The 13,970-nt window shown below is 32.3% G+C and overlaps 2 protein-coding genes across 2 annotated transcripts; both read left to right on the forward strand.

Moving 5' to 3' along the window:
- The first annotated feature begins 7,772 nt into the window (after window positions 1–7,772).
- On the forward strand, window positions 7,773–9,475 carry LOC107936194 (BTB/POZ domain-containing protein At3g56230). Its single transcript, XM_016868875.2, has 5 exons — window positions 7,773–7,947; window positions 8,029–8,083; window positions 8,500–8,533; window positions 8,616–8,762; window positions 8,858–9,475. Exons 1-5 carry the CDS (start codon window positions 7,788–7,790, stop codon window positions 9,302–9,304), a joined length of 843 nt encoding a protein of 280 aa, XP_016724364.1. The 5' UTR covers window positions 7,773–7,787; the 3' UTR covers window positions 9,305–9,475.
- Window positions 9,476–12,658: 3,183 nt separating this feature from the next.
- Window positions 12,659–13,158, forward strand: LOC121216225 (uncharacterized). Its single transcript, XM_041091632.1, has one exon. The coding sequence runs from the start codon at window positions 12,733–12,735 to the stop codon at window positions 13,030–13,032; it is 300 nt and encodes a 99-aa protein (XP_040947566.1). The 5' UTR covers window positions 12,659–12,732; the 3' UTR covers window positions 13,033–13,158.
- Window positions 13,159–13,970: the final 812 nt, after the last annotated feature.

The raw sequence follows: 13,970 nt of genomic DNA on the forward strand, positions 1-13,970 counted from the left end.
GTTCCACGAAAGGTGTTTCACCAAAGCAGAAGAAATGGAAGTAACCTAATCGGTGGGCCCCACTTAAGCCCCCTTTATTCCCTTGTTTGGTTCATGGTAATGCTATTACGGGTGTAATACATTCCTGAGCTAATCGGTGAAATCCACCGATTTGTAATACATCCCCAAAGCTCAGTTTAGGTGCTGCTTCGTTTACCCTACCTATTTTACCCTCCCGATTGGCTTCCCCATTGCGTCTCCTCTTCCTTCCTTCTGCCTTCTACCGATTTGCTCAAGTTTCAACCGATTTGCTCCCTCTGTCTCTCAACCTTTTCTTTTCTTTTCTTTTTCTTTACAACCAGTCAATGTCAGCTCGTCCATCGACCGCTTCGACAAAGAACAGAAGTGGAACAGTGAATTTTGTTTTTTAATTTCATTTTCCCTTCTGAATTATATTTCAGATTAAAACCTCGAAAACTTCAAGGATTTGATTTCAAATTCGAGATCATTCAATGGTTGCCCCTTTTCTTTCTACTCCTTTTCAACCCTACGTTTATCAGGTAATATTTTATTTTTTCGCAAAACTCTTTTTACTCTTGTATCGGTTTTCTGTTTGTTTCATGATAAATTTAAGGTAAAACTGAGGAGACTCAACCTTGTTTCTTTGCAACTGGCTTGCATTTCAATGGAATTTAGGTTATGTTATGCCATTTGATCTGTTATGTTTAACTCGCATCGTTGAGAAATAATGATTGAGGTTCCTTTAAATAGACTTGACTTTGATTTCACTGTTGAAGTTGATCCGTTTGTAATAATTTTTTATATCACGTTGTTTATTCCTAAGACTTCAGTGATCAAACTGTGAAAGTAGCTAGTATAAGTGTTGAATTCGGTGAACAACAAATATTTTGTTAGCTTTAGTGGAAATTAGAATGTTAATCTTGTGTAGTCTAAATGCCTCAGCATGTGTGTGTAAATGTATCTTATATATATATATATATATCCATAATAGTCTCTTTTTGGTATAAAGTTGTGTAGAGTCAGCAAGATGCTGTGATCCCATTTCAAATATTGGGTGGTGAGGCTCAAATACTTCAGGTACTTCCATGTTCCAAGCTTTTATCTAGAATATTTCATTGAATTTATGCCTATGAGACCCCATGTCTAGGTTTTGAAACCTTTACTTATTTCAATCTTGGTATTGGTTCTTTCTTTTAGAAGATAATGTTGAAGCCTCAAGAAGAGGTTATCGCGAAACCTGGTAGGTGGTTGCTTTGCTCTCTGTTATATTCCTTAGTTTTGTTACTGCTACTCTAGTTTTATGCTTTATATGAAGCAGGGTCTTAAAATTACCGTGATAGACGTTCATTGAAGTTTAAATTGGGTGAGTCTTTCAAGATGGTATATAACTGTGCTATTGGTTGCTTGGAGTTCAGATCTGTGTCCTACAATGTTATGACAATTTTATATTGCCAAGAATGTATTGTAGTACAAGTATAGTGGGCAGAGGTGTCAGAAGTTCAATAAAACCAAGAAGATATTTTACTAACAATTTAAACCATTTCTCTCTATCATACTGTTCTTCTTTATAGACACAATCATGATACTTCTATGAATTGGATTGTCTGCTAAAGGCGGACAGCTTAGTCAATAAGATGATTCTCTTGCTACATTCTGTTAGTTGTTGTTTGTTATCTTGTTATCTTGTAGACTTTAAGTGCCTGTAACCCTTTTTCTTTTTGGTTTCTTGTTTGCTTTCAGTACGTAAATGCAATGGCTTAGAATGCTTTAAAGAACAATTCTAGGACATATACTTCCCTGATCACTAATAATCACCTTGATTCTATCTTCCAAGTATCCTTTTACACGCACCTGAGTTTGAATCCCAGTATATAAGAGTCAAAGGTCCAGGATACTTTGACCTGGACAAAGTATAAGATACTGGATCTGGTTTACATCAATGGTACATAGATGTATAATACATGAAAAATCCTCTAATACACGAGAAATCTTAGAAAAACATTAAACATACGTTGCCTGCTTTGCCAGCTACTGTCAAGATCAGCAACAGCAAAGCAACTGAAATGGAGATGGTTGTTCAGTTACAATTTTTGCTGTGTATTCAAGTCTTGCTTGCTGCTTTCTTTTCATTTCTTTTTGCTTCGATTTTTCATTGGTTTTGCTTTGCAAATCTGTTGATACTTGCTGCCAAATTTCCAACATAGAGTAACAAAAAGGTTCTGCTTTGGATTTCATAAAAGTATCCATAGGAGGACATGGTGGGCACCCGAATTCAGATATTAAGATTCATACTTTAATTCTTTTTTGACAGTTGACTTGTTATTGCTTGGTTTTAATTCATAGGATCAGTGATGGACATCATTCAGCTTCATTGTTTAGTTTCTGGCATTGGTGCTCATGACATAGGCAGAGTAAGTAGAGATTTGATCATCTTGTATCTCTATACTCACTGCATTTTCATTCAATGGTATATTGACTCATTGATATACATTTCATGTTTCGTTTAAAAGCTAGTGATTGATCACCTGATTTCTGATTTTTATTAATGTTAATCAGAAATATTGTTTTTTTCTTATAACATAGCCAATACATCCCTAATCAGTGGCCCCACCTAATCCCCTCTTATTCCTATGTTTGGTTCATGGTATTGCTAATACCATTGTAATCCATTACTGACTTAATCGGTGAAATTCACCGATTTGTAATCCATCCCTTTTGCCCAGATTAGGCGCCGCTTCAGTAAACCATCCCTGTTTTACCCTCCCATCAGCTTCCCCTTTGTTTCTCTTCTGTTCCTTCTAGCCTCTGCCGATTTGCTCCCTCCGTTTCTTTTCTTTTCTGCCCTCTGTTTATTTTCTTTTCTTTTCTTCCAATTTGCTCCCTTCGTTTCTTTTCTTTTCTTTTCTGCCCTCTGTTTATTTTCTTTTCTTTTCTGTCGATTTGCTCCCTTTGTTTCTTTTCTTTTCTTTTCTGCCGATTTGCCAGTTTCTGCTGATTTTTGAGTTACTGCAACTGAAAGGTAGGTTTATAACTCTCTATCAACCTTGTTACTGTCTTTTGTTTTTTCTGCATGTTAGCAGATTTGAATCACTGCCTTGTTAGTGCCCTTTTCTCATTAATCGGTAACTGCATGTAATCGGTTTCCCCTTTTCTCATTACAAGTTCTTTTTCATCTCACTGTGCCCTGATTTTCTCATTTACAGGTTAGTTTTCCATGGTTATTTTGTTTGTATTGCATGTCCAATTGAAATGTAGTTTTCCCCGATTGCATGTATACTCTTCTGCATAGGACAGCATTCCGTTCCGGAGAAACAATTTTTGGATTAGGCTTAAGAATTGATGATTGTTGTTTGTTGATAAGGTGCCTTGGCTTAAGAATTGATGACTGTTGTCTGTTGTTGGTTAGGCTTAAGAAATGCATACTATTGTTTGTTGATAGTGTTGTTTGCTTTAATATGGATGGATGGGGCTATTGAATTGTAGTGTTATTATGCATATTGTTGATACTGTTGTCTGTTGTTTGTTGATGTGTTTTGTGTTGTTGGTTAGGCTTAAGAAAAGCATACTGTGGTAAGAATGATAGAAATTTGTAAGAATGATAGAAGGATTATTCTCAGGCACACCTCAAATACATCTTACACCAGTTAAATGTCTCATATCAGTTATATAAGTAATGTCGCACTTTACCAGTCCATACCTCAACAAAAAATTAACTTTGGAGTGTAACCAGATTTTCTTACACATCATATCATACCTATCAAAAAGAATTCCAGGCTGGTGATAAACATATTTATTTTCTTTGGAAATCTTATATTCCCTTCTTTTATGATGTAGGTAAACCACAAATTTGAATTTAGAGAATCAATTAATTGCTGCTTGCAAATAAAAGTACCATTTTAAATGGAAAATAGATTCATGAAGTATGCAATTCATGGAAACAATATGACACAGAAAGTAACTGTTATTAGGAAAAGTATCTAGCGAGTGAATAGGGAATATGAGAGATCTTGCAGATTATCCTTTACCTGCCTTCTTGCTTTGGTGAGTGCAATGGAGTCTCCATTTTGATCTTACCTAAACCTGATAAACCAGAATAAACTTGGGTAATACCATGTTATTAGGATGTTGAAATTTGAAAACCACTTGCATCAGTATCTTGATAACATAGAAAACAAGTAATTAATCAAAGTTGAGATACCTTCATTAGTGATGCACTAGCAGGTTAATTAGAGCCTAAATGGGTAAGGTAACTGTAATTCCTTCTATAATAATGAGAAATGCATACATTATCTGTTAATGTATTTTTTTTATTTATGAAATTTACCTTTTTCGATCTTTTTTACTGAAAAGTATGAAGGGAGCAGGTTTGTTAATCATCTTTAAAACTGACTTGACTACTTCAACTTTGAATGCTTTGAAATGTTTGCTCACTGATAAATGAATGGAGACAGACTAATTTCGTGAATGATCCTCTATTCTCTAAATTATGTTTTAATATATATAAATATTGAATGTGTGTTAATACGACTAGTTTGAAATGAATTAACACCCAAGTACATTTACTGCTAATTTGATCTCCAAGTTGGTGTGGAATTATGAAACTAAGAGAGTTTTTTTCCTATATGTTGCTTTTACATTTCACTCTTTTTGAAATATGTATGTGTAGCGTATGTTTGGATATATGTATGAAGATACTGATACTTCAATATCTTTCAAGTATTCCATTTTTTCTAAAATAATTAAACATACACATGGTCAGTTACATAGATATCAAAGACCTTATGATTTCAATCTTGTAGGTAAAGTACTTGTACATTACAAATTCATGGACATAATATTGTTATAAAAAGGAGCAATATATAATTTGGTACTTGTGTTTTTTCTTTTTAATCTATTATTTGTATTTGATAAATATTTTGATACTTAAAGATAATGGTGTACCAATTTTTGTATTAATATAAAAAAATGTGAGTACTACATGGATCAAAAAATGATGAGATCGTTATAATTTAAAAAGGACATCAAACTTTAGTACCAATTCTTGTATTAATATCAATTATGATCTTTATTTAACGATTTTGATACTTTCAAAGATCTCGTTCAAATTTAAACATTATTAAAATAAATTGTGCTAACTCTAAGCTCAAATAAAAATTTGCATGAAGGAATGGTATATTCATGGTACCTAAAAAGATGGGGAAGTAACCAAGAGAACCACAAATGATGAAAGAGCAAAATAATAGCAATAAATGAAGACATGTGGGCATTGGCCTAGAATGGTACCCCCAAATTAATTGATGAAAAAAGAATTAAAAGAAATTTTTATCATAAATTTAATGACACAAAATTATAAGCAGATGCTGAAAAATAAACCATGGGTTCCCACAAACATCTATGTTTGTTGTATTAATCAATTCCTTTACCTACATTGTGGACTTTAGCTTTTTCTTCCCCTAATTTCAGCTTTTATTGCAGTTTGTACCAATTTTTTCATTCCAAAACCAATATAGCTCTTTGCCTCTTAATTCTCTAGCCCCTAACATGGACTACGTACATATATATATACATAAAACCTAGTTGCTCTCATTTTTAATTTGTTTGTTCTCTCAATTATTTTTATAAAATTTATATTTGATACATTGATTGTATATAAGATTATTTCATCTAACCTTTTCTTAATATAAGTTAATTATGTTTATCCAGAATATAATTCTCAAGTTATATTTTGATTTGAGTAATTTTATGAAATTATATATCATTATTAAATTAAATTTAATATTAATTATTTTAAATTGTATAAATTCATATAAGAAAATTTATTATCAAGAATTTTATGAAATTATATATTATTAAATTATACAAATTCATATAAGATAATTTATTAGTTATAATTATTTTAAATTTTATTAAATCATATATTTTAATTAAAATATATTTAATTTTAATTATTTAAAATTATATTTTATAGTATAATATATTATGATTTGAGTAAATTCATATAAGAATATTAATTATTAAGAATTTTATTAAATTATATATTTTAATTATAATATATTTAATAATAATTATGTTAATTTATATTTTATAGTATCATATATTATGATTTGAGTAAATTCATATAAGAATATTGATTATTAAGAATTTTATTAAATTATATATTTTAATTATAATATATTTAATAATTATGTTAATTTATATTTTATAGTATCATATATTATGATTTGAGTAAATTCATATAAGAATATTGATTATTAAGAATTTTATTAAATTATATATTTTAATTAAAATATATTTAATTATAATTATGTTTAAATATGATTAAAATATTTATTACTGATAATAATAATCTTATTAAAATTTAAATAACAATAACAATAATCATTTACCAAAACAATTTTATGCTAAGGGTATTCTAGTCATTTTAGTTTTTTCCATTATGCTATTACACCTCTATTCCATTCAACCAAACACAAGATTACTATTACGCCTCTATTCCATTATATTCAACCAAACAGTGGATTAGCTATTACACCTCTAATCCAATACACCTCTAATCCCAATACACCTCTAATCTAATACACCTCTAATCCAATACAGCGAACCAAACGCACCCTAAGTGTGAACGCACTCTTGATATGATAAGGAGTCCATTTAGGTGCAACAACCTCATAATAAAGTCCTATGATATATGTTCATGGATATCGTTTACACATTTGGCGGGATTGAATGATTATTCAACCACGTTATACCAGTGAATAAATGAATCTCTCTGGAATCAATACTCCTACAATGTTTATAAATTGCCAACTTTTTAAGACTGTAGTAACTGACCAATTGATAAGTCTTATGGAATTTTCTCTCTATGAAGTCAAACAATAAAAAGAGCAAGTTCAGTCGACGAGAGAAAAGATGTCTACATTAGGACCTCGTTCAAGTGTTGAATTTGGAATTTTGATGGTGGCATTAACTCCTATTTTTCTTTTTAATTTTTAAGTATTAAATATAATTCATTCTTTAATTTTCTATTTAATTGATTCATACTTTTTATTTCTAAACAATAAAATCATTAAAGTTCCATTTAAATGTTAGCATTTATTATAAATTTTATATTCAAATTTCAATATTTAAAACACTTAATATAATATTTTATATATAAATTTAACATTTTCTTTTTCTAATTTGATATTTAAGATTTTTTTTTGGGTCCAATGTGAAACTAAAGCTATTAAAAGATGGTGTTGAGTATCATTTTGGGTAAAATGTATAATTGAAATTAATCCAATCCAAATATATATAACGTGATTAAATTTCAAATTCGTGAAGAGTACATTAATGTTAAGCATCAGCATTAGTGTGTTTCAGCGCATTCGAACTCACATTCTCTTATACTGACAATAATGATAATGTCAATTATGCTCAACACCTATTACGGTGACTCAATTGGCGTCAACATTATTATTAGTATAGGAGGATGTGGGTTTGAGTGCGTTGAAGCACATTATGCTTCTTTTTATATAATGTGAGTAAATTCTAAATTTGTGAACAGTACATGCACTTAAGACATATTTTTAGTTTCAATGTAAAATCAAACAAAAGATGTTAATATTTTAACCTAAATTTTGAAATCTGAAAAATAAAGAGAATAAAATTTTAAAATTAAAAGTATAATGTGACTAAATTCTAAATTTATGAAAAATACAAATACTTATTTCATATTTTAACATGGAGTTTCACTTATAAAAGCTCCCACCACCAGTTATTGTTTTGGAAATAAAAAAGAGAAAGAAATGTCGTCTCCATTCGGCTCATCAACTCCTGCCTTCTCCAGTTCAAGCTTCGGCTCTTCATCTTCTACTCCATCAATCAACCCATTCGTCTTTTCATCTTCTGCCTCCTCCGGTTCAAGCTTATTCTCTGGACTCCCTTCATCAACTTCAAGCTTATCTGGTTTTCCCTTACAACCTCACAACATGTCTTGCAAAAATTTTCATCAACTTCTATTTTAGCTAATGTTGTCTATGTCTGTAGGAACAACTGCTGGTTGGGGGGCTCCAAATCCTTTCCAATCATCACCCAGTAGAAGGTATTTATACCCTTCTTCATTCTCCCGTAGAAGGTGTTTAAACCCTTCTTCTTTCTCCCGTAGGTGTTTATACCCTTCTTCTTTCTCCCGTAGAAGGTATTTATACCCATCTTTCTAACTTTCTGCTGCTACATTTTGTAACCCGTCGCTGCTGCTTTAATCACCCTCTTCTTGTTGCCTTTTTTTTTTTTTGAAAGAAATAGATAATTACATGCATATAAGGGGTTAATAAGCTTATGTTTGTTGAATTATCCACGTCTGTTGTCTGTTTTCTTTGTTGTTGAAATATTTGATAGGCCCCCTGCGTTGCTTGTTAGCTAACACAAGTGTTAACCAATTGCCTCACGGCGTCCAAAAAAGTGAGTTTAAGGGATTTCCCTCCGCGATTTACTGTTTTCTTTCTTTGCTTATCTCAGCGCAAAGTCAACTGTCACTACACCCGTGAACGAGGTAATAATGTCTTTTTCTCTTTTCCAAATTTTGCGATATCCTTGTCAATCTTGTTTTACTCTGTTTCTGTCTATATTTCAAGAAACCATTGACGGATACTGAAGATGATTTGAGAAAGAGAATAAGTTTCTTAAGTGGATTTATGGTGGCTTTCAAGGACCAAATTCACACCGATATAAAGCTTAAGCCTAACAATGGCCCCTGCATTTCAGCTCACAGATCTTTACTGGTAAACACTAAACAGGCCCTAACTATTTCTTTCTCAGATTATGTTGCTTTGACCCTTCGGACTGAAACATTGATCATGGATTGACCGATGTGTAGGCAGCAAGATCAGAAATCTTTAAGAACATACTAAGCTCAGACAACTTCAAGGCTCCACCGACCGATACTGATACGATGACACTATCAGAGTTAAGCACCGAAGAGCTCGAGTCCCTCCTAGAGTTTCTTTACACTGGGGATTTGCCTGCCGATAAGTTTAAGAAGCATGTTTATGCGTTATGTGCTGCAGCTGATAAGTATGAGATTCCGTACTTACAGGAGTCGTGCGAGCGATACATGCTGAATTCCTTGAATGCATCGAACGCTCTCGATATTTTAGATTTATCGAATTTGTATTCGAAGAAGAAACTGAAGGAAACAACTTTGAACTTCATCGTCCGGAACATGAAGAGCATAGTTTCGTCGCAGAAGTATGAAGAATTTGCATCCAGCAACCCCCATCTTTGTGTTGAGGTTTCAAGGGCGTTTGTTGAAGCCAAATTTTGATGGAAGAGATGGGAATGGTAATAACATGCAACCAATGGTATGGGAACAATGTCTAAACATCTATGTAACTATGACTTTTAGAACAAATGATCCTTTTTGATGAATCGCAGAATTAGTATGTATGTCGATATTGACCAAATACTTTCATAACTAAAAGGAATGTTGTTGGAATTCTACTATAAATAACTGAGGTAGGGATTAGACTAATAGTTACATATATGGTTGGATTTGGATGGGAGAGGAAAAGATTACATCTTTTACTTGGTAATTAAAGAACACCTTTAAATTTAAATATAAAGCAAGTGCGGGGATGATTGACAGAGAGCATGAAGAGAAGAGCAGAGCAGTTTAAGGCGGCATGCATGCATCAAAACGAGAGCACCGTAAATCCTTTGGTAGCAGAGGCGATGGCCTATCTACAACCTTAAGTATTAAGCACTAGCAGAGCAATAATTCTTCCTTCATTACTCTGTTACTCCTCCCTCTTCAGTTCTCAGCATTATAATTACAATTCTCGCCCACTTTCTTTTCCTCGGCTTCCAGCGTCGTGAAGAGGGTAGTTTTTCTCTTTTCAAGCTTTGTTTTTGACCGCTGTAGATTCCCAGTTTTGGCTATTAACATTTTATTTTTTGAAAAGATAATACTATTATATTTCAGAAAATTGTGCTACTTAAGTAGGACTACTAGCATTTTCATTTCATTTAATATCTCTTTCGAAACAATAACTCTTGTTTACAATAGGTATACAACTATTGTTCAAGAATTGCTATGTTCAGAACAAGGCTTTAGTTAGAATGATTGTCATCCAGTGTAGTTATTTGAAAACAATTCTTGTTAAGAACAACTAAAGTTCGGAATAACCTTTACAAGCAATTCACTTTTGGAACAAGTCATAATAACCATTATCCAAAAACAACTACGTTGAAAGCAATTCACTTTTGGAACAAGTCATAATAACCATTATCCAAAAACAACTATCATCTTGTGTTTCAAGAGATGTTCCACGAAAGGTGTTTCACCAAAGTGGAAGAAATGGAAGTAACCCGGAAAATGGCAAGATTATTGGGTTATCTTCACTCTTGCGATGTTTCAGAGAGTCTGGCTTGGTGGATCATATATGGAGGTAGTTAAGAGGTTTTCCTTTTAACCTTTTCCTAGGCTCTTCTTCACTATTTTCCATCATCAACACCAACAAAACTCTTCATCATCTCCTCTTAACCATTAATTCCATTGTAACTAAAATTTATTCCATTATTCCTATTAATTGTCAACTTTGTAACTCTCATTTTCTAGACACTATAGATAGAAGCATTTCACAACTAGTGAAAGGACTTTTTGCACTTGACATTCTAACTCTCAAAGTTCTCTCTAAAATTCTCTCAATTTATTTTTTTTGTTGAACCTTATCATCAACCACATTTCCCTTTCTCCACTTTACCAACCGCCACCTGCCATTGTGCTAAATGTTACCAAATTTGTTCCGGTCTATAACTTTTTTTTAAAAGCAAGGTTAATTGTTTTTAGTTAAAATTAGGAAAATAAAAATAAAATTTCAAATTTCAAAATTTTGAAAGTCCTAACCTCTAATATATGATTAATGAAAAAAATATATAATTATATTGATTAAGGGATGAACTTGAATCTGCAAAAGCTTATGTGGATAAAGTGAAGGAAAAAAATGTAAGACTGAAGGTGATGTTACAAAAAATCTCAGAGTCAACCAATTTAACCACAGAGGTTAATTTCCTCTCCCTTTTTCTTTTGATGATAGAGAAATAGTTGGTTAATTATTTTACATGTAGAAAAATTTAATGTAATATCTTTTATAGTTATTTTATATTCTTAAATTATCATTATGGTTGTGTTTAAATTTAAATATATATTTTTATCATAAGTTTAAATCTTACTGCTATAGAACTCAATTTCACTGTTACAATGTTTAACCTCACCATCACCATTATTTTTAATCACATTGGATTTAACTTCATTGTTATGCCCTTCTGTCATTCAAACTCCATTTGAGGTAATGCCTCGATAGGCCACCCACTTTAACACCTCTAGGTAAGATCACTCATTCTTCTCAAAAGAAGTCATTCACGTGCTTTTAGGTATGAACATTCTCTAAGTGTGAACACACTCCTAATATAATAAGGAGTCTGTGTAGGTGCAACAACCTCATAATAATAAGGTCCTATGATATATGCTCAAAGATATCCTTTACATATTTGGCAGGATTGAAAGCTTATCCAACCACGTTATACCAGTGGATAAATGAATCTCTCCTATAAATACATTGAGGAATGATGAAGAAAGAATCGATCTTTCGAAATCAATATTGCTACAATGTTTATAAATTGCCAACTTTTTAAGTCGGTGGTAACCGACCAATTGATAAGTTTTGTGGAATTTTCCCTCTATAAAGTAAAATAATAAAAAGAGCAAGTTCATTCGACGAGAGAAAAGATGTCTACATTAAGACCTCGTTGATGTGTTGAATTTAGAATTTTGATGGTGGCATTAACTCCTATTTTTCTTTTTAATTTTTTAATACCCTTTAAAAAATGTATTAAATATAATTCATTCTTTAATTTTCTATTTAATTGATTCATACTTTTTACTTCTAAACAATAAAATCATTAAAGTTCCATCTAAATTTTAGCATTTATTATAAATTTTATATTCAAATTTCAATATTTAAAACACTTAATATAATATTTTTATATATAAATTTAACATTTTCCTTTTCTAATTTGATATTTAAGATTTTTTTTTGGGTCCAATGTGACATAATACAAATTACTGGATGGTAGAAATAACTAATGTATGTTTGACACGTGGCAAAAGAGGTGGAATTTCTTTTTGTTTTTAAATTGTCAATTATTTTAGTTTTATTTATTTATTGGATAAATTACATAGATAGCCACCCAACTATGAGAGTATTTCTATTTTAGTCAATTAACTTTTCGATTAAGTCACTAACCACTAATGTGAACTTTTTTTATTGACATAATGATAAATTAGCTTTCAAATGTTTACACATTCTATTAATTTAGTTCTAATCCTAAAAAATTAAATAAATTTAACTCTCAATATTTACACATTCTATCAATTTAGCCTAAATAATAACGTGCATCCAAAAAGGTAAGTAGGAAACTGAAAGCACCGAAGACCAGACGACTTGAATTAAATAATAACGTGGAAGTGAGAAGTAGGTCAACCAAATGGGGGGTGTAGTCAAAATATGAGTTCCGGTGGAGGCGTCGGCTACAAGTCAAACATGCCCGCCTTCCAATCTTCTTCCTCCCTATCTCTATACTATAAATCCACCCTCCCTTTCCATTTGATCTTCATATTTTCCAACTCTAAACACCTTGTAAAACATCCCAATTCCTCATCACCACAAATCCTATTAAGTTGTTGAAGAAACCATGGAAGTAGAGATGTCAATGGCAGATTCATCATCACTCAAGGTTCTCATGTTCCTCATTGTTCAAGCGCTGGTCTATCTCATCCTTTCTAAATCCTCCAATGTCTTCTCCGATGACAAGATGATGATGACATCATTAAGCTTCAAGCCCCCTCGTTCCTTGTCCATTCGTCGTCTTCTCGCCTCCATTTCCGATTTACCTCAAGGTGTTGAGCCATCCCCATCTTCGTCTTCATCGCCATCCTCAAGGGGTTTGGAATCACCCATTCTACAACAACACGCTCAACACTATCAAACTTAGATCTATTTGCTTAGTTTGTTTAAACTATTCTTTTATTCTTTGGGTATTTGTAATCCCCATGAAACATCTTTCTTTGTAATTCCTTATCATGTGACAAATTTATAAATGATATTAGATTTTTCTAAATAAATTCCTTATCATAAATGTATGATAGTAAGAAAGTAGGGCACCCACTTTGATGACGCATGCTCATGGATGCTTAGCAGCAATGTCTATGGTTGTACGTGGCATAGGGTATGCTATCACAAACAAAGGACAAATCTTTTTTCTTTTTCTTTTTTTGACATAAGAACATCTCCATTAATAGGTTAGAAACAAGAGCATCCCTTTCCAGCAAACTAGAAAGAAAAGACGGTACAGAAGAAACTCAGTCTAGAGGGCAAATTCCTTTTCTAGTACATTGAGCAATCCAATCCACTGCTTTATTAGCAGTCCAAGCAAGCAGAAACAGAATTTAACAAAGAGACAATATCTTGTTCAATGGCGAGTGATCCCCAACAGTTAAAAGATTTGTTCTTCACAGAGCGAATCAGCTCCTTGTTGTCAGATTCAAAGATAATGGATTCCCATTGCCATCTTTTTGCAAGAACCGAACCAAGCCTTAAAGCCAAAGCCTCAGGTACTTGTACGGATTTAGTTCGAACAAGTGCGTTGATTTCGTCAAGAATTTTTCCGTTGGAATCTCTTGCAATTGCTGCAATACCAGTCATTTGAGAACCCGAATCCCATTCCAAGTCACAACCGGGTAGCAAGCACAGTTGTCAAAGATCAACTCGTTCCATGCCTTCCAAAGGGACCAACAAGTTTTAGCAATCAAACCAACTTTAGGCCACAACCCATTTTCCGAACCAATTAAAAATCTCCAACCACCAATGTGTGAATCCTTTAAACCCCTCTTTACTTGGACTGTAACCCAACGTTGAAACTTTCCAAACAGC

The sequence above is a fragment of the Gossypium hirsutum genome, chromosome D04 (assembly GCF_007990345.1).
Source record: "Gossypium hirsutum isolate 1008001.06 chromosome D04, Gossypium_hirsutum_v2.1, whole genome shotgun sequence".
Taxonomy (NCBI): Eukaryota; Viridiplantae; Streptophyta; class Magnoliopsida; order Malvales; family Malvaceae; genus Gossypium; species Gossypium hirsutum.